Source organism: Cervus elaphus, chromosome 10 (genome assembly GCF_910594005.1).
Source record: "Cervus elaphus chromosome 10, mCerEla1.1, whole genome shotgun sequence".
In the NCBI taxonomy this organism is placed as follows: Eukaryota; Metazoa; Chordata; class Mammalia; order Artiodactyla; family Cervidae; genus Cervus; species Cervus elaphus.
The window spans coordinates 15,193,166-15,212,381 of record NC_057824.1 but is presented as its reverse complement, the minus strand read 5'-3'; the positions used below and the strand labels follow the sequence as shown (position 1 = coordinate 15,212,381).

Here is a 19,216-nt window from a genome sequence, read left to right as displayed (position 1 = left end):
GGAAGGCCTTTTCCACGCATGGCCAGCCCCAGAGACAGCTTCAAACATGACCCTTTCATGGCCAAAGGTCAGACCCTTCAACCGCGCCCTCACGTGGAGGCACAGGGAGAAACCCAAGGCCAGCGTCGCCAAGACGTCATAAAGCATGGTTAGGACCAGTCGGCCTCAGCTGGTGTAATGCCATGCAGTATCCAGTACCTGTGACGAGTGGCCAGGGACACACCTGAGGGCCAGGTATGAGGAGTGACATATGTAGTGTCAATGAGGCCACAGCCTTTCTGCCTACGGGGCGGCTTCAGCTCCCTGCCTACCCCTTCCTGCTCCTGTTCACAACTGCCTAAGGCTCCTCCTTGAGGGACAGCACAAGCTCTGTGGCTCAGCTTAGAGCTCCCAGATTTCAGGCTGGAGGCCTCTGGACCTCCGCCTGTCTCATACATTCAACAAAGTTCTTGATCTCCTGGTGTGTGAGATGGTAAGCTTCATTTCTACTTTCAAGCTGCTTACAACTTTGCATAAAGCCTCATTCCCACCTCAGAGATGGCAGGGGCCATAATGAGCACTCCACTCCCACGCACAGCACAGTGAATTTTAATGTCCCCACTTTGGGGAAAGAACGGTCACACTACCAGCTTTTGGACCCCAAAGCTTGTCTGGCACTTTGGTTCAGAAAGGACTTGGTCCAGTCCCTTGCTGGCTTAGGATACTACTAAAAGGCACATAAAGTTGGTGGCTCAACCACTCTGTGGCTGGAGTGGGGCAGAAGGTGGACAGGGAGGTGGTCTGGGACAGATGGGCAGAGCATGGGTGTGAGCTCAAGTTCTTGTCAACAGAGGTAGCTGGTCCTGAGTGGATGCCGGGGTGACCGCGGGCACCTGCGTGCTCAGGCTGCGTAGATGCTGCTGAAGTGGCCTTCATCTGCCCAGTCCACCAGCTCACTGCTCTGGAACCACAGCTGGATCTCTCTCTGGGCCCCCTCCACGGAGTCGCTGGCATGGATGACATTCCTGTGCCAGGTGGCAAAGGTAGGGCACAGGCTTCAGCATGCACCTCAGGGGTCCTAGGCAGAGTCTGCCCATCCCCGACTGTCTAGGGGAGTGGGTGAGTGATGGTGCAGAGGGGCAAGGAACAGAGGAGCTGGAAAACTGGGTTCCAGCCTGACCTTGGCATCTGTCCCAGGCCAACCCCTGGGGTGTCTGGAGGTAAAGTCAGGTGACAGACCATGATGGCAGAGCACAGACACAACACAGGGAATGCTTTATCATCTCCTGTGTACATGAAAAGGTTTTGAAAAATACTGCACTAGCCAACATCAGGTGTGACATGCTCCCATCGTTTTCTGGCTTCGCTTTCCCCTTAGCAAGACGCCCAGGCCCAGTGGCTCTGCCTTGGGCACAGGCCGCCACCCTGAGCCCCTAGGGCACTGGTCCTCAGCTCCAAGTGGCTGAGTGTGTTACCTGCTGACGTGGGTGCTGAAGTCTCCCCGGATGGTGCCAGGGGCAGCCTTGGCAGAGTTGGTGTGGCCTATCATGGCCCTCGAAGTGCAGACCACATTGGGGCCTTCCCAGACCTGCAGCAGAGAGATAGAGGAGGTGGGGAGAGGTGGGGGTCACCCAGGGCTCAACCCAGGGCCCTCCACCCTCCCACCGCCGCGGCCCTACGGTACCATGGCCACCACTGGGCCGGAGCTCATGTAGCTGATGAGGGCTGGGTAGAAGGGCTTCCTCTGCAGATCGTGGTAGTGCTCAGCAAGGATCCTCTCTGGGGCCTGGTGCATTGAGGGAAGGGGTGAGAGGGAGCCCCACCGGGCACCAGGGCAGTGGTTGTGGCATCCTGACTGCAGGGCCCTCAGCAGACAACACTGACAAGGGCTGGCGTTCCAGCTTAGCATAGACACTTCCCCGCCCCTCCCCTTCTACTGCCAGCACAAGGAGGCTGTCCTGACACAGGGCTGAGAACAGCCCCCACCCCGGTCCCCTCAGCGACACCCACAGGCCCAAAGCCCTGGTACCTGCAGCATCTTCATCCCCACCAGCTTGAAGCCCCTCCTTTCAAAGCGCTGGATCACATCCCCGACCAGCCGCCGCTGCACCCCATCTGGCTTCACCGCAACCAGGGTCCGCTCCTGGGTCCAGGAGGGTCCTCCTGTAGAAGAGGGGGGCTCGGGGCTGCCATGGCCTCACCTTTCACATCTCCTGGACCTGGGTTCCCCTGCCAAGACCCAGGTGTCCCCTAGACTGCAGAGTTTGCCTCAACCAGAGCAGTCCTGGAGAGGAATTATGGTGCCCACAGCCAGGACTGTCCAGCACGGTGGGCCCCTGGGGACTTCAGCCTGTCGCAGGGCCATGGCCCCACCCAGGCAGGCAGTGGGAGAAGCTGCCCATGATGGAGCTGTGCCCCTGAGATGCCACACTGGAAAGAAAGTACAAGTCCTGATGTTCATGCCTGTACTTCGGGGAGCTAGCATAGACACTGTCTGCACCCCCAAACTACCACATCAGGGGGGACCCAGCATCCATCTTCTGGGACCAGGGAGAGTGAAAAGCACTTTCCCACTGGGCCACAGGGAGAGAGAGAGAAAGGGGCCTGGGGATTGAGAAAGGGGGAAGGGTCCTCCCCTGACACCTTCCTTGGCCAGGCTGCTGTTGGGGTTTCAAGGCAGGACACTTGAAACCTAAAGTGTCCTAAAGTCAACACTGCCCCAGTCCTCCTCTTCTGGGCGTGACGCTGCCAGAGAGACCCCCAGCCATCACCCTCCTACCACCTAAAACTTACAGAGTTAGGCTGACCCTTGGCATTGGGTCTAGGGTCAAGTGTACTCTGGAGAAGGGCCCAGACCCTGGATTGGCGGCTAAGCCCTGCAGAGAGGGAGGAGAAAACTGGAGAAGAGATGAGCAGTCAGGTCCAAAAGAGCCAGTGTCCCTGGGGGCATCTCCATCTGCCTTCCCAGCCCCAGGAGGGCTTGGGGAGCAGGCATCGGGTGCCCACCACACCACGTACCTTCAATGCCTTGCACTGCAGGAAGGCCCCCACCCTTATTCTTCCCCAACCCCCCACTAAGCCCAGTCCCTAGGGGCCCTGCTGTCCAGCCTGGCCTGCTGCCAGCTGGCTCCTGTCTCGGAAGATGGCAGTTTACCCTCGCCAGTATTGGAACCCCAGGACTCTGGAAGCGCCCGAGGGCCAGCTGCGGGGGCGGAGGACCCCTGGATAACTGCAAGGCTCCAGGCAGGGATATGCCTGGTGGAAAGACGCCTCAGGATAGGAGTGTTCATTTGCTGAGAATGACCTCACGCAGGAGCCCTGGGCCCGCTGGGATCCCTGCAAGCACAAAGTGTGGCCACCAAGCTTCTGGTTTCCTCCTGCTGCGGAGCCCTGGGACCCCCTGCCCAGAGCAAGGTGAGGTGAGCGGGGCCGTGGGGGCCTGGCTGGGAGTGGGCGGTGGCGGCGGCGGTGAGCGCTGGGGCCCCGCGGGGCAGGAACCCCAGGGGCGCGCCTCTCCAGCCCGCCTGCTCCCGGGCCTCCGGCCCCCGCGCCGGGGCCGCACGTGCGTCAGCAAAGGCCGGCGGCTCCTCGACCCGCCCCACCCCGCGCGTGGCCGCCAGGCGGGCGGACTCACCCGAGCAGGAGCGCGCGAGCAGGCTGGGGCCCAGGGCCCGGGCGCCGCACAGCAACCCCCGCAGCGCCGCGAGCCCGGAGAGGCAGCGCATGACTCCCAGCCGCCGGCGCCGGCCGAGCGCGCAGGGGAAGAGGGTCCTGGGAGGAGGTGGAGGGGCGGAGGGAGGGGGAGGCGGCAGAGAAAGAAACCGGGGGAAAGGGTGGAAGGAGGGAGGCGGGAGGAGGCCGCAGGGGTGGAGGGAGAGAGGGAGGCGGGTTGGGGGAAGGAGAGGGAGGGGTAGGAGTCGAGGGAGGGCGAGCGTCCCCAGGCTTTTGCGCCTACGGCTCCTCCCCCTCCCCCCCTGCACCCCGCACTCCCCACCCCCCCGCACTTCCCCCCAGACGCTGTTTCACTCGAGTGGACTTGGGAAGTGTCTAATGTCAATTTCTGTTTAAAATCAGAAGAAAAAAAGAATAATGGTGATGAACCCAGCACGGGTCGTGTTCGTCTTTTATATCAACGCAGTCCTTAAGTATCCTGTTGAGTTCATGCAGGTCCTCCTGTGCCTGTACCCCTGGCCTGGAAGCAGGGCCGGCTTCTGGGCTGGGCGGCCGTGGGGGGGGTATGCGGGGGGGGGGGGGTTTGCTCCCACCTGGATCTGGATCTCCCTCTGAATTGACACCGTGAGCTGGGAGGATGGACCTGCATGGTCAGGCAAGGTCAGGCCGGGCATCCAAGGCATTTGGATGGGGAAAAATCCCACCCTTATTCTTAACTGGCCTCGAGCAGGAGGAATTTAGCTTCACTGAAACACCTTGCGATGCCTGTGACTTGATCATAAACAGAAATCACAGATATTCTCATTTATAGTACAGTTCAGGTTGAAAAGGTGGCAGCTTAACTATTTGAGTTTTGAGATCCACAGGATCTAACGTAATTACTTTTTTAAAAAACATACATACTTTAAAATTTGTTTTTTAAGCTGTGATATTTATTTATTTGATCACACCACGCTGTGTGTGGGATCTTAGTTTCTACACCAGGGTTAAACCTAGGCCCCTGGCATTGGAAGTACAGTCTCAACCACTGGGGAAGTCCCCATGTATGTTTCTGTGTGTTGTCCGGATGGAGTTTTTTTCTTAGTGTCATTTTCAATTGTTGATTGCGAGAGTATAAAAATACAATTGAGTTTTGTATGTAGATCTTGTACCCAAAAACTTTGCTGAACTCATTTATTAGTTCTAATAGTTGCTTACTGGATTCTTCAGGATTTTGTACACACAAGGGTCCCCAATTTAGATGCCGTTTGTTTCATTTTATTAATGAATTGCTCTGGCTGGAATCTCCAGAGGGGAGAAACATGGTGACCATAGCCAGGATCTCCAGTAAAATGTTGAATACAAGAGACCTGCTTTTTCCACTGTCTTAAGATGGGACATGATTGTTTTGTAATCTTTTTTCTTTCTTAGTATGGACACTTACAGCTTTAAATTTCCCTCTAAACACTGTATTAACTGTATTCCATTTGTTTTGATATGCCTTCATTTCCTTTCATCTCAGAGTATTTTCTTTATTTTTTTTAATATTTACTTTTTTTTTTTTTTTTTAATATTTACTTTTATTATTTTTTTATTTGGCTGTGCTGGGTCTTAGTTGTGGCATGCGGGATCTTTAGTTGCAGCATGTGGAATCTAGTTTCCTGACCAGGGATTGAACCCGGGGCCCCTACATTGGGAGTGCAGAGTCTTAGTCTTTGGACCACCAGGGAAGTCCCTCCTTTCTTTTTTTTTAAGTTGATTTATTTCTTACTGCGTTGGGTCTTAGTTGCAGCACTTGTGATCTTTGTTTCGGGCTTCTCTCTAGTTGTGGCACATGGGCTCTGGAGCCCATGGGCTCTGTCGTTTGCAGCACATGGGCTTAGTCCCCCCCTGGCTGTGGGATCTTAGTTCCCTGAACAGGGATTCAACCCACATACCCTGCATTCCAAGGTGGATTTTTCATTTCTTTTCTACACTGGGTCTTCATTGCTGCTTTCTCTTGTTGTTTTTCCGTCACGAAGTTGTGTTAACTGTTTGCAACCCCATGGACTGCAGCACGCCAGGCTCCTCTGTGCACATCTCCTGGAGTTTGCTCAGATTCATGTCCATTAAGTCAGTGATGCTATCTAACCATCTCATCCTCTGCTGCCCCTTTCTCCTTTTGCCTTCAGTCTTTCCCAGAATCAGGGTCTTTTCCAATGAGTCAGCTCTTCACATCAGGTGGCCATAGTATCACCTGATACTTCCTTAGCACTCAGCCTTCTTTATGGTCCAACTCTCACACCTGTACATGACTACTGGAAAAACTGTAGCTTTGACTATAGGGACTTTGTTGGCAAAGTGATATCTTTGCTTTTTTTTGTTTGTTTGTTTTGTTTTTTTTTATATCTTTGCTTTTTAATACAATGTCTAGGTTTGTCATAGTTTTCCTTCCAAGAAGCAAGCATCTTTTAATTTCATGGCTGCAGTCACCGTCTGCAGTGATTTTGGAGCCCACGAAAATAAAATTTGTCACTGCTTTCACTTTCCCCCTTCTGTTTGTCATGAAGTTATGGTCCCAGATTCCATTATTTTAGTTTATTTAATGTTGTGTTTTAAGCCAATTTGTTCACTCTCCTCTTTCACCCTCATCAAGAGGCTCTTTAGTTCCTCCTTGCTTTCTTCCATTAGAGTGGTATCAGCAGTGTATCTGAGGTTGTTGATATTTCTTCCAGTTTTCTCTAGTTGCAGCAAATAGGGGCCACTCTTTGTTGCAGTACACAGGCTCTGGATCTCGGGCTCGGTAGCTGTGGCCCATGGGCTTAGTTGCTCTGGGGCATGTGGGATCTTCCTGGACTGGCAGCTGAATCTGTGTCTCACTTGCCCTGAAGTCCCTTAAGTACTATCTGATTTCCCTTTTGATTTCATATACTCTAAAAACTACAAATCAGGACTTTCCTGGTGGTCCAGTGGTTAAGAATCCACCTTCCTCAATGCAGGGGACACAGATTCAACCCCTGGTGCAGGAAGGTTCCACATGCTGCGGCGCAGCTAAGCCCATGTGCCACAGCTGAGTGTGCGCCCTAGAGCCCGCGCTCTGCAACAAGGGAACCCACTGCACTGCAATGAAGTGTAGACTCCTGGTTGCCAGGGCTTAGGGGCTGGAAAGGATGAACAGTCAGAGCACAGAGGATTTTCAAGGCAATGAGACTACCCTGTATGACACTATAATGATAGATACATGTCATTTACTGTATGTGTGTGTTAGTCACTCAGTCTTGTCTGACTCTTTGTGACTCCATGGACTGTAGCCCACCAGGCTACTCTGTTCCAGGGATTCTCCAGGCAAGAATATGGGAGTGGGTTGCCATTCTCTTCTCCAGGGGATCTTCCTGACCCAGGAATCGAACCTCCGACTCCTACATTGTGGGCAGATTCTTTATTTGTCATTTGTCCAAACCTGCCAAGAGTGCACCACCAAGATGGAAGCCTAATGTAAGCTGTGGACTGTGGGCGATTCATGGTGTAGATTCATCAGCTGTAACTACTATACCACATGGTCTGGTGGGGATGCTGATGGTGAGGGAGGTTGTGCATGTTTGGGAGCAAGGGATGTTTGCAAACTGTACTTTCTGCTTAATTTTGGTGTGAATCTAAAACTTCTCAGAAATAAGGTCTGTTAAATACACACACACAAGGACTTCCTTGATGCTCCAGTGGCTGAGACTACATGCCCCCAGTGCAGAAGGCATGAGTTCATTCCCTGATCAGGGACTTAGATCCCACATGCTGCAACTAAGGGTTCACATGCCACAATAAAGATCGAAGATCTTGCATGCTGCAACTAAGACCTGGCGCAGCCAAAATAAATAAAATAAAAAAATTTTTTTAAAGTACATACACACACACACAGACCATGAAGAAAGAAAAAGACAAGTCACAGGACAGGAAAGAATGTTTCTGTTGCCTAAAACCCATGCAGGTCTAGGGCTCCATGACCAGAAATCAGTGAGTAAAAGACTGATGACCCAAGAAGCACAGCAAATACTTGAAGATTAATTTCTCCAAAGAATAATTCCAGATACCCAGTAAACAGTGCAAAAGTGATCAGCCTCAGGAGTAATCAGAGAAATGCAAATGAAGACGGCACAAATCTCCAAGTCTGAAAATCCCAAATGTTAGTGACAGTGTAGCCCATTGAGACTCCTCGCTGGTGGTGAGACTCTCAACTGGCCAAACCCAGTCAGGTGGACAACATGGAATTGCCAAGAAAGGGAAAAGACAAATTACAGAGTTGAGAACATATTTGCAACTCATATATCTGATCAGAATTTACAAAGAACTTTTAAAAGTCAACAACAGTAAACTGCTCAGCCCACACCCTCCTGTAACCCCCTCCCTTGGAGTGTGGACTGCACCCAGTGACAAGGAGGAAACAGCAGGAGAGGCTCTGGTCACTGATCGTGAAGGTGACCTCACCTCCCGTTCCCCCTCACTTGCTGCCCCATGGGGTGAAGAACACGTGTCTCTGGCCAACAACCAGTGTGGACCTGAGGCCACAGCCATAGATGCAAGTTTAGAAGCAAATCCTACCCCAAAGAGTTGCAAGGAGTCAGACACGCTGAGCACAAACACACACACACAGGGACATTGATGTGGTGAGTCAGGTCTCCTATTTTATTATTTGTTTTGTGTTTGCCCCCTCTGATGTATATTCTTTTCCTCCTTTGCTGACCTTTTTGGATTAAATTAATATTTTAAAATATCATTTAATGTATTTATTGGCTTTTTAGGTATACCTTGACCTGGGGGTATGTGTGCATGCTGAGCTGTGTCTGATTCTTTGTGACAGGGTGGATTGTAGCCCACCAGGCACCTCTGTCCATGGGATTTTCCAGGCAAGAATACTGGAGTGTGTTGCCATATCCTTCTCCATGGGGTCTTCCCAACCAGGGATAGACACTGCCTCACCCCATTTCTCGTGCCTGCTGTATTGCAGGCAATTTCTTTAACACTGAACCATCTGGGAAGCCCTAATCTGGGGGTATACCTCAGCATTATTTTATATTAGTTTCTTTGCTGCTGCTGCTGCTGCTAAGTCACTTCAGTCGTGTCCGACTCTGTGCGACTCCATAGATGGCAGCACACCAGGCTCCTCTGTCCCTGGGATTCTCCAGGCAAGAATACTGGAGTGGGTTGCCATTTCCTTCTCCATTGGTTGCTCTAGGGATTGTAATTACATTCTTAACATTTCAGACTATTTAGAATTTATATTGTGCCATTTCATGTAAGATGCAGGAATTTTGCAACCATGTAGGTCTATTTTCCCCCTCCCCCATTCTATCTGCTCCATTGTTTCTGAGAAGTCATTCATTGTTTGAACTGTTATTCCCTTGAATGTCATTTTTCTCTGGGTGCTTCCAACATTTTCTCTTTTTGTTTGGTTTTCAGTAGTTGACTGTGATGTGTCTGGCTGTGATTTTCTTTTACACATTCTTCTTAGGACACACTGAGCTGCTTGAATCTGTAAATTAACGTCTTTCACCAGATTTCATGTTTTTTTCTTCCTCATTCTCTTCTGTCCTCTTGGAATTCCCCCTTTAGGCATGTTAGACTTCTCACTCTTCCTTGGATCACTGCCGGGGGAGCCACAGTGGATGGCTTATTCTAGGAGCGGGAGTCCCAGGAGGCTTACCCCTATTCTGCCACCCCAGGGAAGTTGGTGGGGGGTGCCAAGGGGGAGCCTGCAACCAGAGCTGACTCTAGAGCCTCCTGTCCTGGCACCCATCTTCTGCCCTTGCCACCCTCTGTCACTCTCCACTGGGAGGGGAGCAGGATTCACTGTGGTCACCAGGCCCCATTGCCGCTGGACCGCGTCCCCGGTTCAGTGCGTGCCAAGAGCTCTGAGAGCAGCTCCTGGCCCTTCACCTCCTGGTTCCTAAGTGCCCAGCACCCAGGACAGGAAGCAGTCATTAACCAGATAAAATGGGGACACGGGAGAACTGCCGAGGTCCAGCCCTGGAAGGACCAGGAGTAGCCAAGGGATGAGTGGCGTCGGCGAGAAAGAAGGCAGACAGACAGACACACACAGACGGTTGCGTAGAAGAGGTAGCTTTTTTTATTTTTAGGATAGCTCAGTTTTTATAGAATGAATGTTACCTCCCCCCTTAAGTCACCACATACTACATCAGATATTGGTTTGTGCTTCCGTCAATATTTTTTTCCCCATGTTTTTCCCCTAAGCATTCATCTAGAACGTTTCCGATTACAGGGTTTATACTTAAATGTCCCGTACATAGTCTTCTTGCCTCAATGGCCTAACATTCTCACTCTAACAAAAATAATGTTCCACATATCTCAGGTATAGTGTAAATTCCTTGGACAATAAAACAATACATGGGAAGGATCACAGTAACATGTTTGACATTTCTGAAAATAGTACCATGAGAAAAACCTGATATTTTTCTTTACCTGAAACCACAAAATCTCAATTTACGATGATTAACTATTAAACAGCAAAAACACCTCTAAAGCAGCAAAACACCTTTATTAATAGTAAGATAATGGCAGTAAAGCTGGTTAATATAAATCTTCTATTAAAATCCTATATATCCCATTTTCTAATTTTACAGAAATACCCATAATATCCCATGTTGTTTAAAGAAAGGGAAACAATGAACCAATAGCAGCAAGGAGATAGCAATAGTGAAAACCCTTTCAACCAAGGAGCAAGTAAACTAAAGCAGTATATCTACTTATAAATCTAAATACCTCTACTCTTTTCGATTCTAGAACATTGTAATCTTTTAAGCAAGCAGCCAAACTATACCTGTGGCCTTTTCTTTTATGACTTGATGTTTATGGTCGTGTCCTGAGCCAGAGCAATCTTGAGCATTTCCAAAAAGGCTTGGACTTTTCCAGCGAGGCCTTATTACTATATATTATCATTTCCAAAAATTAATAGAAAGCCCAACAACAGTAAGACAGAAGGAAGAAAGGGACATACCGGGCCCCTGGGACAACCTCGAGGGGAAGAGCTGACTTGCAGGTTCCTTTCTCATCCTGGAGGCTCTGGAGGGGACATATTGAGCCCCCGGGGCAGCCCCATGTGAGGAAGAGCTGCCTTGCAGGTTCCCATGACCTTGTCACGGATTGGGTGCATCCCGGCTGCTCCCAACAGAGAACTACATGTTGGACTCTAGAAAAAATAACTTTGCATTTAAGCATAATTCTAAGTGTATGAGCCTCCTAAAGGTTTTGATGGGAAAATGATCCTTTATGAAATGATAATAATAGATGGTAGTTGGAGTTGAGAAAAACTTCGTCTCGGTAAATAAAGATGCAGAAACTCTATTTGTTCCCCAAAGTTCTGGGGGAGCTATTCCTCTGGGCCTGTTATAGCCACGGGAAACAAACTCACTCAGAAGGACAATGCAGATAGTGGAGTGCAGTTTATTACACCGGCAGGCCCAAGGCAGAGTCTCCTCTTAGCCAAGGACCTGGACCAGCATTTGTGAAAATCTTTTATACCCCATGTGTATGTGTCCAAACCCACCACCACAAATCCCTTGAGGCTTACAAAGGAAGGGTAAATACAATCCCAATAACCCCATCATTCACGTGTTATGTGTTCAAACAGTTAATACTCAATAAGCCCGTGGTTACATTCCAACCAGTTAATAACCGATAAGCCTGTGGTTACATTCTGATAGATACTGTCTGGAGGCAGGGGTGATTAGTGTCTGTTTTCTCTTAGGTGATGAATAACCTGGATACAATCTTCAAGGTTCCCCTGTCTGGAGGGGGTCTTATCTTTCCATTGTCGTTCCCACAGGCACTAAGCAGAGAGTTCAGAGTCCACTGGAGAGGTGACCGAGCACGATCAGCACGGACAGGCCTCAGATGGAGTCAAGGCCCTATGAATTCCTTCTTCATTCCTCCCCTTGATGCTCTTAACTCATATTATGAGCATCATTTATAGGGATATATTGCACCCTGGCTCTCCAACTGCCAATTAGGGAGAATGACATCAACCTTCCGGTTACAAAGTTCATAATATATTGTAAAATTCAGGGTCCACAAAGCAGAACTATCAAGGCAACTATAACAGTGGTAAATATAGTTTTCCACCAATCGCCCTTCACCCGATAGGACCGAAGTCCAGAAAGGAATGTTTTCATTTGACTTGTTTTTACCTGATTTTTCATGTCATCTAAAGTAGTCGATACATTGTCAGATAAGTCAGGAATGTATACACAACATTCAACCTTAATTATAGTACAGGTCCCTCTTTGAGCAGCTGTATGTCCAAAGCCATTTTATTATGAATTACTGCTTTTTTCATTTAGATTTGCTCTTCATTTAAGGCTTGGATGGCTTCTGTTTTATCTAGGAGGGCCTGTTTGTGAAATTAGTCAAGATTTCTACTTTAATCATAATATATTTGTTGTCCCTATAGAGGGTACAAAAAAGGCAGCAATATACTCATACCATTGAAACAGATCTTGTCCACCTAGCATGTAAATAAGGTAGATTTACTGGGGCTTGTTGTAGGTTAGGCTTTTGTTACACTGGCATTTATATCAAATGTAACCCCATGACCTGAGTCAATTGACTGTAGGCCTTACACCAAGAGAGCAAGGAGAGGTTATGATTGACAAGAGAGAGGAAAGTCTCTTTGTCATCCCAGAAAAGAGCAGAGTGGTTAAAATCTCCTTGGCGGAGCGGTGACACCCACCAAGGAAGTCCATCCATCACAGACAGAGGCATAGCCCCACGTACCCAGCAGTTGGAGGTGTTGTGGAAGTCCACGTAGGAATGTGCCCATGAGGTGAAAATGTTGTCCTGAGTTGAGACAGAAGTTAAATTCAAAATCATGTTGATGAGGCCAAGCAGCAGGAGTTGATTGTGCGGCTTCATCCTGAAGGGGCTCGTCCGGGATCTTCTTTTCCTTCTTCTTGAGGATGGTCTTAGTCTCTTGAGGATCAATGTGGTCCCTCTGTGCAGTCCACTCAGCGTTTTCTGAGTCTGTGTGGTATGCTCTCTTTACCCTCATATGATGGATCAAGGGACAATACCTGCAACTTTAACTGCAGTAGGGGTAGTTAGAATAACATAAGGGCCCTTTCACCAAAGGGCTAGCAAATCATGTTTCCAATCTTTGACCCATACTTGGTCACCAAGTGTAAACTCATGAATCTGTTCCCCAAGGGGGAACGGCACCCTTTTTTGTACAAACTTAGTTACCCGATTTATTACCTTACCCAGTTCCATCTGCTGTGAAATCCTATCCCCCCTTACCTGAGGCAAACTTGTTGACACCTGTTTTATTATGGGAGGAGGCCTCCCATACACAATTTCGTATGGAGAATAGCCTTGGGACTGTGGGGTCATCCTGAGTCTGAGCAGAGCCATCGGAAGCAAGTCCACCCAGGAGCACTCAGTCTCTCTGATCCACTTGGAGAGTCTCTTTAAGTGTGTGGTTGGTTAATTCCACCATCTCAGAACTCTGGGCCTATATGCAGTGTGCAGTTTCCATTTGATGTTTAAAGTTTTGCTTACTTGTTGTACTAAATCAGCTGCAAAAGCTGGGCCATTGCCTGATCCAATGCTGGTAGGAAATCCAAATCTGGGAACTATTTCCCTAAGCAGGCACCGGGCTATTTCTGATGTTCTTTCAGTCCAGGTAGGAGAAGCTTTTACCCATCTCGGGAATGTACATACCATGACCAGCAGGTAACAGTAGTGTCGGTGAGGTTTTATTTCAGTGAAGTCCACTCCCAGGTGTTCAAGGGGCAGCGTGTCTTTCAGCTGAATACCCGGAGGTTTTTGTCTGAATCCCCGAGAGGCAGCATTAACCTGTGAGCAGGCAGCATGGCCTAGGTGGGTCGCTTGGTGTGTTTGGCTTATCAGAGTGTGTGCCAGCTCCTCCAGTACCAATAATTTGCCACTTGGCAATTCCCACCATCCCTTTTCAGTCTTGATGGCCCCTTCCGCTTTGGCTAACCTGACAGCCGTTGTCCTTGTTTTATCAGGCTAGTGCCATCAGTATATAGGACCCAATTAGGGTCTGGAACCTTGAGCCCTTCTTTAAAACAAAACCCAGATATCTTACCTCCTCTTTGTAGATCTGTGCCTTCTTCTTTGACACCGGGTAACCTGCTTCCATCAACAGCTGGAACAGTGCATTTGTCCCTTTCCAGCATTTTTCCTTGGTCTCAGGCAGCCAGCAGCAGGTCATCCCCGTATTGTAGGAGCCGACATCCATACTCTTCCAGATGGAATGAGTCCAGGTCAGAAGCCAAGGCTTCCCCAAAGATGGCTGGGAAGTTTTTAAACCCTTGTGGGGGAGTCCAGATGAGCTGTTGTTTGGTGCTCCTGACTCGATCTTCTCATTCAAAGGCAAAGATGGGCTGTGACTTGGGAGAGGCAGGTATAGCTTGGGCGGGCCAGATCCTGGAAGTGTTGGCCAGAGGCTTCCGTCACTGGGAGCGGAGCCTGCCAAAACGGCGGCTCTACGACCTCCGGGAGAGCTGGCGGAAGAGCAGCGGCGGCTGGAGGAACTTCACCTGGCCCTGGATCGGGCATTAAGGCGGCCTCCAGTCCTGGTGAAGCACTGGGAGGCAGGCGCGTCATTATCCAACATGGTGGAGGGGTCAGGTCATCCCCGTCCAAATCCTGTAGAATTTCCTTTTTTATCATCAGTTAATTTTTGTGCCATTAATGTTTTTCCCTTTCCCTTCTGGATACAGAACCTTGTCCAAGTAGGAGGGTCTCAAGCTAACCCTAGCCATGAGTCAATAGATGGATATTGATCCAGGTGTCCTGGCTCTCCTGTGACTACTGTATAGACTGCTTCCACTATTTTTGAGTTCATGGTGTTCTCTGGTGGCCATCCTACTCCCATAGGGGGCCATTCGACCTCACAGAGTATGTGGAGGTGGTTAGGCTTCATCTTCACCCCATAGTCTCCTCCTAATCCCTTCTTATTTTTAATCATGCACTTCAATACAGTTGCCTTAGATTCACTTCCCCCCATCTTGCTTACCTTCTCAGACCTTCTTCTACTTTTCCTTTTCATTCTGTCTACAAAGTTCTCAGTACCCTATGTACTTCTGATATTTCCACTCAGTGACACTTAAATTGCCATTCTGCCTCCTTCCTAATTGGGGTGAGAAGAGCCTTACTGCCATATCCCAGAGGGAGAAGGGGGATCGGCATGTCTTCACCCGCTAGTCAGCACAGCCGAACCAGAACATCACATGGTCCAAGACGGTTTCTCCCTTAAAGTCCATTCTGCCTTGGTGGGCTTGATCAGGTGCGGATGAAAACACAGATGGGTTAAATATCCCATGTCCCAGGCCATCTCCGGAAAAGCCAATTCATACTCACTTCTTTTTTTTTTTTTAAACATTTATTTTTATTTATTTGGCTGCATAGAGTCTTAGTTGTGGCATGTGGGATCCAGCTCCCTAACCAGGGATCGAACCCAGCCCCCCTGTATCAGGAGCATAGAGTCTTAGCCACTGGACCACAAGGGAATTCCCCATACTCACTTCTGTATCCGCCTCCTTCTAGCCTAACAATTCCAAGGGGGTCAAGAATTTCACAGCAGATGGGACACCTCCTGGGGGAGGGCAGAATATGAGCATACAAGGACCAGTTTCCTATCCTAAAAATCCCCTGGTGATCGCTTGGTAGTAATTTTCCCCGAGACGGCGTGGACACACCTCCTGAATGACCTTCACAAATTTCCTTCCTAAACCCTAGCACACTCGTCGACCTGTGTACCAAGCAATCGCCGCCTGCCTATTCCAGGCTCCTGTGGGTCCCTGCTCCTTCTAGTCCCTCCCAGGGGGATCAGGCCCCCTCTTCCACCCTGCTGGGTGGGTTCCTCCTCACCTGAGCGTTCAGTTCCCCTGCTGCCATCCACTACCTGCTAACATGAAAGGTCCAGGCGTTGAGAAGCAGACTCCTTCCAGAGGGGCGAGGCGTCTTCCCCCCCTCTAGGAGATTCACACTACAAAGCCTCGGGGTGGCCTCAAAGTGAGGAGTTTCCCGGCCAATGCACCAAATGTTATAGCCACGCTTTCTGGGAAACAAACTCACTCAGAAGGACAATGCAGATAGTGGAGTGCAGTTTATTACACCGGCAGGCCCAAGGCAGAGTCTCCTCTTAGCCAAGGACCTGGACCAGCATTTGTGAAAATCTTTTATACCCCATGTGTACGTGTCCAAACCCACCACCACAAATCCCTTGAGGCTTACAAAGGAAGGGTAAATACAATCTCAATAACCCCATCATTCACGTGTTATGTGTTCAAACAGTTAATACTCAATAAGCCCGTGGTTACATTCCAACCAGTTAATAACGGATAAGCCTGTGGTTACATTCTGATAGATACTGTCCGGAGGCAGGGGTGATTAGTGTCTGTTTTCTCTTAGGTGATGAATAACCTGGATACAATCTTCAAGGTTCCCCTGTCTGGAGGGGGTCTTATCTTTCCATTGTCGTTCCCACAGGCACTAAGCAGAGAGTTCAGAGTCCACTGGAGAGGTGACCGAGCACGATCAGCACGGACAGGCCTCAGATGGAGTCAAGGCCCTATGAATTCCTTCTTCAGGCCCCCGCGTGTCTGGGTGCCCTGGTCTAGTTCATGGTGACACGTGGGGGCACTGGGAGGAAGAGAAACCACCTGCATCCCGGCCCCGCCCACATGGGGACACTCCGCTCCCTGTCCGAGGAAGCCTGCAGCGGGCTGAGCTGACAGGACACTCCGTCTGTAGAGCAGGGAATTCTTTCCAGCCTGGGCCTGGCACACAGGAGGAGCCTAGGCAGAACTGGGGAGGGTGGGGGAGCAGGGGCGGGGGTACTGAGGGCCCCAGCCTTTCCCAGTGTGCCCAGGGCTGAGCGCCCACCTCAACTGGAAGGGCCACGGTGGGAGCGAGGCCAGCTGGTGGCTGGCACTGGGCCCAGGATGGCAGCACTGCTGGCCTGGGCTAACCGGGGAGGAATGACGGAGGGGAGACCCGAGAGATGAGGCAGGCGGGGGGCTGCAGGAGGGGCGGGCAGTGCTTTCTTTCTCTCCTTTGTGGGAAATACGCCTTTCCCTGGGCGAGCGGGCGGGCAGGCAGCCGTCCACTCAGCACACACTCATGGAGCTGGCGAGGGCCAGCTGAGGGTGTTCCAGCCTGGAAATGGGCTGTATCCAGCAACTCGGTCCATAAAACCAATGCAGGGGACGCAGGTTCCATCCCTGGTCTGGGAAGATCCTACAGGCTGTGGAGCCACTAAGCCCAGGCTCCGCAACTGCAGAAAGCCCGTGCACAGCAAGGAAAACCCAGCTGTGGGAAAACCATGTGAGAATTCCTAAGATATCCAGGTCTTCGTCTATGCACCATCCCCTCACAGAGCCCCAAGGGTCCACAATTGCACACACCTCTGTGGCCAGCGCCCCTGTAAGTGCGGGTCCCCATTTCCAGGACATTTCAGTGTTGCCACCGACGCCTTCAGGAGCAGCTCTTAGTGCAGCCACAGAGGGCAAGTTGCCCACTCCCTTGCCCGAGAGAGGACAAGGTGTCTTGTCTTCCCTTGTGGTCCGTGAGCCTGCTAGTGGACCAGCTGCATCTTTCTCATCTTCTGGTGATTGCCAGGGTGCAGGGTGTTTCCAGTGTCTTCTTTCCTTCTGGGCTCTTTTCTTCAGTGTGTGGATTCCCTTTCTATCTCAATTGGGTTCACCTCTTATCACTTGCACAGCACATGATTCCTTCCACTTGGCTCGATGACGTGCATCCTTTTTCCTTTTACCCATTTTACAGTTACATAACGCTTTTTAAATGAATCTGTTTTTTTAATTTTTTGGCTGTGCCAGGCGTTTGTTGCTCCACAGGGACTTTCTCCAGTTGCGGCAAGCAGAGGGCTTCTCTCTGTCGCGGAGCACGGCTTTGGGCTTCTCACTGCAGCGGCTTCTCCTGTTGCTCTAGGTCACATGGGCTTCAGTAGTTGCTCCACAGTATGTGTGATCTCCCTGGACCAGGGATGGAACCTGTGTCCCCTGCACTGGCAGGCAGAGTCTTACCCACTGAACTACCAGAGAAGTCCCATATAACATTTTTTAAGATGTAGTCAAATAAGTAACCTTTTCTTCATGTTCCCCAGTTCTTTGTCTTGCTTAAGAAAGGCTTTCCCATACCTGTATTCTAAGGGACGTATTCTAGGTTCCTTTTAATATTTTTATTGTTTTATTCTTGACAGTTGATAACCTCAAATTTCCCACGTACTGTGAGGTAGGATACAGAAACCTCCTACCACAGGGCCTGTTTCCATCTTCAAGTGAGGCCCCCAGGTGGGCCTTTTCTTTTTTTCTCTCTCTTTTTTTTTTTTTTTTTTTGCCTTTTCTATTATACTCTTGTTATTTAGCAGAGATCTCCGATTCTGGTCCATCTGCAAATTCCCCAGCCCCCCAGCTCCCCACCTCAAAGGAAGCACAGACACCTTCCCTCCTGCCCGCTGGGGAGCTTGATGCTGGAGTCTCACTGAGGTGACCCTCAGAACGGGTAGCGCTGGGGCGCCGCTGAGCCCAGGGATGGGTGTCAGATGGTACAGTCCTCGGGGCTCAGAGCTAACCACAGCTGCTGTCCCTGCATGATCTGGGTCAGTACAGTGCACTAAAATCAAAGCTCAGCAAAACCCATAATAGAACGTGGGAGTCCCCAGCAGCCCCGGGTGAAGAGGGCCTGCCCAGATTCCAGAGGAATAAATAAGAGTTCACACCTGGGCCTTTCTCCTCCCTCCTCACCTTGCCTCATCCCTCCCTTCCCCCCAGCCTTCAGTGGCTTTGGGCTCCAGCGGTCAGCTTCTCCTCCCTCCAGACCGGGAAATCCACAAACACACAGACACACACACACACAGGACACAGATACAGACACACATACACTGAAATTCAAAAAATTCAAACAGATATAACCCCTCCTCCCAGTCCTCAGCCACTTGCTTCCCTTCCTGCACCAACTGCTGGATGCTTCTAGGCATTTTCTACCTTTGAGACACGCAAATTAAACAATTTTTTTTCTACAAAAAGTGGAGCTTTCTGAACACATTATTCTGCCCTTTCCTTTTTTCTGCTAACGGTCCTCCTGCTAGACCATTCCAACCAGTACAGAAAGCTTCTGGATTTTCAGCCCACTGGATCAGTGTTTATACCATCACAGCATTTGCATCTCCATCTGGGTACCCGTGATTCAAATGCCTCTTTCCCTCATGACAGGTATCTGGGCGCAGGCTGCACTCAGGCAAGCTCATGCTTCCGCGACCATCTCTGCAGGAAAATGCACAGCGGTGGCAGGGTGAGGCTCCCAGAGGCTCAGCAAACCTAAGTCTGGGCGCGCAATCAGCTTTTTGCAGATTTGTTAGGTCAAAGAAAAAAGGCCTTTGGGTGCTTTTCATTTTGCATTTCTCTAAGGAGGGAAATTTGCATATCCTTTGCAGGAATCTTCTCCAGTGGTTTCCTTATCGGTACTGGTAGTTTCCCGGCTGGTGTTTCTTATTTGTAGGAAGTCTATATTGTTAGTAATCTCTGTAAGATCGCCTCTTTGTGATGCAAGTCCG

General features: G+C 50.0%; 1 protein-coding gene across 1 annotated transcript; it reads right to left on the bottom strand.

The window, feature by feature from the left end:
• Positions 1-572: 572 nt before the first annotated feature.
• NME4 (NME/NM23 nucleoside diphosphate kinase 4) lies at positions 573-3,842 on the bottom strand. The gene is made up of 5 exons (XM_043915721.1): positions 3,614-3,842; positions 2,009-2,142; positions 1,664-1,765; positions 1,455-1,567; positions 573-1,004 (listed from the first exon to the last, which is right to left on the bottom strand). Exons 1-5 carry the CDS (start codon positions 3,702-3,704, stop codon positions 881-883), a joined length of 564 nt encoding a protein of 187 aa, XP_043771656.1. The 5' UTR covers positions 3,705-3,842; the 3' UTR covers positions 573-880.
• Between the last annotated feature and the right edge of the window lie 15,374 nt (positions 3,843-19,216).

Bases quoted from the DNA above. Each gene is read 5' to 3' on its own strand.
- NME4 (XM_043915721.1), bottom strand. From the start codon at position 3,704: ATGCGCTGCCTCTCCGGGCTCGCGGCGCTGCGGGGGTTGCTGTGCGGC. The intron at 2,143-3,613 runs GTGAGTCCGCCC...CCTCTTCTACAG, and splicing joins GCTCGCGCGCTCCTGCTCGG to GAGGACCCTCCTGGACCCAG. The intron at 1,766-2,008 runs GTACCAGGGCTT...TCAATGCACCAG, and splicing joins TGGGGATGAAGATGCTGCAG to GCCCCAGAGAGGATCCTTGC.